General features: G+C 30.1%; 1 protein-coding gene across 1 annotated transcript; it reads right to left on the reverse strand.

The window, feature by feature from the left end:
* Window positions 1–846: 846 nt before the first annotated feature.
* Window positions 847–2,005, reverse strand: LOC123291008. The gene is made up of 2 exons (XM_044871429.1): window positions 1,958–2,005; window positions 847–1,506 (listed from the first exon to the last, which is right to left on the reverse strand). The coding sequence occupies exons 1-2, from the start codon at window positions 1,967–1,969 to the stop codon at window positions 847–849; spliced, it is 672 nt and encodes a 223-aa protein (XP_044727364.1). The 5' UTR covers window positions 1,970–2,005.
* Between the last annotated feature and the right edge of the window lie 1,240 nt (window positions 2,006–3,245).

Here is a 3,245-nt window from a genome sequence, read left to right on the forward strand (position 1 = left end):
CATATTTCCATATGTCAGTGTGGTACATTATACTGACACTTGATAACCAATGATTGACGTTAACTATGACTTATAAAACAATATTTAACGGTCTTCTAAATAAATACTTTAGAGAACAATTTGTACTTTTTTCGTAAACAAAATTTTTTTTCTGAGTGCTTAGCCTACTTGCGTTATTAAAAAATACTCTTATTTTATACAAATACTGTCCAGTATATATCAATATCTGTCAAGAAACTACAAACGATCCAAAGTATATTTGACTCTACGTTCTACATCTAAGCCTACTATGTATTGTATACGGTATGTGTAATTTACTTAGTATTACGTTCACCGTATATTATATTATATTTACCTATTTTCATTATAGATATGGGCAAATATCAATTTCACGCGATTATTTTGTCTATGACTATTTGTCTAAAGTCGATCCTGCTGACAATTATTCAAAAAAAAGTATTTTTGTGGAAGTTTATCGCTTATCTACTTCTTGCTAATCCAGCTTTCACTGTAATTCAATAAGATACACTTAGCTTCTCTTCATTATTTATGTGTGAAGAATAATAAAATACTACTAAAAAGACTTTTTGACCAACACTTTCGGGTTCACAGCTGATTTTTGTGTTGCAGATTAACACACTGTGTTTCTTTTCTTTGTAGCCTTAAGATTTAACTTGCTAACTTAGATAAGATTTCTTAGAATGCTATTAAACGCCAGGCTGGTATTAGATATAGAAAACGAATAACTAATCAAAGGCTTAATTTTGAATGTGAATTTAGGAATAATTTAGCAACTTTTTTTAATCAAAACATAATATCATTTTATTTACTTATAATAAGTTCTTATCATTTATGTAATTCCCATGTATTATGAGCAAGATTGTTTAATGCTTCTACAGCGCGCACTTCTTGTGTATTGTAAACTTGGTATGGTAAAGGTACATATGTTCCACTTAGCCGTGCCAAAGCATCACGATGTGCTTGTTCATGACGGGCCCGTGCTGTTAACACATCAGATGTTTCCATTGGTAACCCGGAATAGTATGGACTTTGAACTAAATTACGTTGTACTGCTTCGCCGTATGCTTCAATGAATTTTGCTTTAGCTTCATTTATTTCTTGTGTATCTTGTGGGTATGGGAAGGTAAATCCTCCTTCTGGAATAGCTGGTAAACCGGCTAGCACTCGTAAATGAGCTTGTTCATGTTCCCAACGTGCTCTACGTACATTTTCATCTTCTAAAACAACTGAACGACGTTTACGCATGTGTTCTGGCTCACTAATAGCTTTCTTTTCTTCCGGAGCAGATCTGGCAATAATATAATGTTCGTAGCTTGGATATGAAAGATAACTATCCACTAATGAAATTGGAGTTACATCATAGTTCCAAGTATATGAGCCATCCACAGAACGTACTATTGGTTCGTATCCATTATAACAGTTTGGATAGTCGACAGAGTAAATTTCCCAACCAGATACCGCTGCCAATACTCCAACAAATACTAACTGAAAAATAAATTTTTCTTTTGATTTAACAAATAAATTTTTCAATTTAGCCGGACAACCCCACTAGCAGGACAACCCCATAATTGAAATTTTCATTTTTAGGACTTAAAACAAAATCAGCAGTTTTTCTATAACTAAAGAAGTACTTGATAGAAATAAGGCCGAAAATCAAAAAAGTCGGTTCTATTAATACAAAGCAAAAATGGATTATGAATTTTAAACACCTTTCTTAAGAATGGTTATCTGCCCTTAAGAATGGCATGTTTGTACCTTTGGCTGGCGTTAGCTTGTAACTTGGTTTTTTTGGAATATATTCATATTTCGAATAATTTTGCTTCAATAGAAAAAGATTTTCTTTTTCATCTAAGAATATATTAGCAAAAATGCTTTATTAAACAGAGCTCCCGCAACAAAGAGATAGAATGTCCCCTTAAAATGTAGAATAGCTTACCAAAAGTTTCATTGTTTTAAACTTCACTAAACTTTTAATATTCACAGAATATTTGATAACTTAAACAATTTTATATCGATATTTATACAAAAACTAATAATAACTTATATTCATTAATGATTTTAAATTACTTTATTGATCAATTAATTAGTAATTGATATCATCGACTGAGTAGATAGGCAGTCTTATCTAAGTGAAATAAATAGATAATTATGCAATTTTGTCTACATACCGACAACATTTAGTGTCATAAAGGTTGATTTGAGTAGCCTACGGCGGATATTTGTGAACAATTAAAAACTATGAAAATTATATCAAAATACAATGATATTAACACCTACTTAAGGCATTTTTTATTCTTGCCTATTGCTTGTTATGAGTGTCCTTTTCCAGAAATTTTGGAAAAAAAAATTTGTAGGTTAAGCCATACTTTCGGTTTGGACCTAAAAACTCAAATACTTGGTTTGACATGCTAGTTAAATTTGTAATCATTTAAGTAAGTTTATATATCGTTAATTTTTGTGAAAATTGAATAATCTTGATCTTTTTATTGGTAAGCAAGGTATCTTAAAATATAAAAGTTTGTAAGATCTTGTTCTTACATATGAAAGCTGCTTTTAATAATGGGAGAGCCTTTCCAAAAAATATTCTTTGAATTTACTAAAGCTAATCAATTGAGAATTGGTTATAGTAGTTATGTACCCACACATACTGTGGTCACTCAAGCGAACGATAGAACAGGGGTCAGATATATGCTATCGAAACGGTTATGATTTCCGTGGTATTTAAATGAATTTACTAAAGCTGAAAATTATTATACAGATTGTATATTCCATATAAATAATGGTTATGAATGTCAGTCAGTTAAATGTTATAACAGGGATGGTCAGTCAGCCCTAGTGTATGTACAATAAATAAACAAGATTCGGTTATGATTGCCGTGGTATTTAAATCATTTTACTAAAGCTGAAAATTGTTATACTGGTTGTATATTGCATATAAATAAATATACTTATTCCATAAGAATTTATTCTGCAATTCTGGAATACAAACTAGCTAATATTTGTTTACAAACCAAAGTCGTATCTATCGAATATACCGATACATACATTATATACATACATTTATACATTTTATAAACAGAGTTCAAAATATGGACACCGTACATACTTAATTTTAATAATTTAAACTGATGAACTCGTTTTTAAGTGTACACCTTATAAACTAGGAAATATTGATTCAAAAATAGTCTAAAAGATTTATTTATGAACCATAAAAACCAAAATTT

Source organism: Chrysoperla carnea, chromosome 1, assembly GCF_905475395.1.
Source record: "Chrysoperla carnea chromosome 1, inChrCarn1.1, whole genome shotgun sequence".
NCBI classification, from domain to species: domain Eukaryota; kingdom Metazoa; phylum Arthropoda; class Insecta; order Neuroptera; family Chrysopidae; genus Chrysoperla; species Chrysoperla carnea.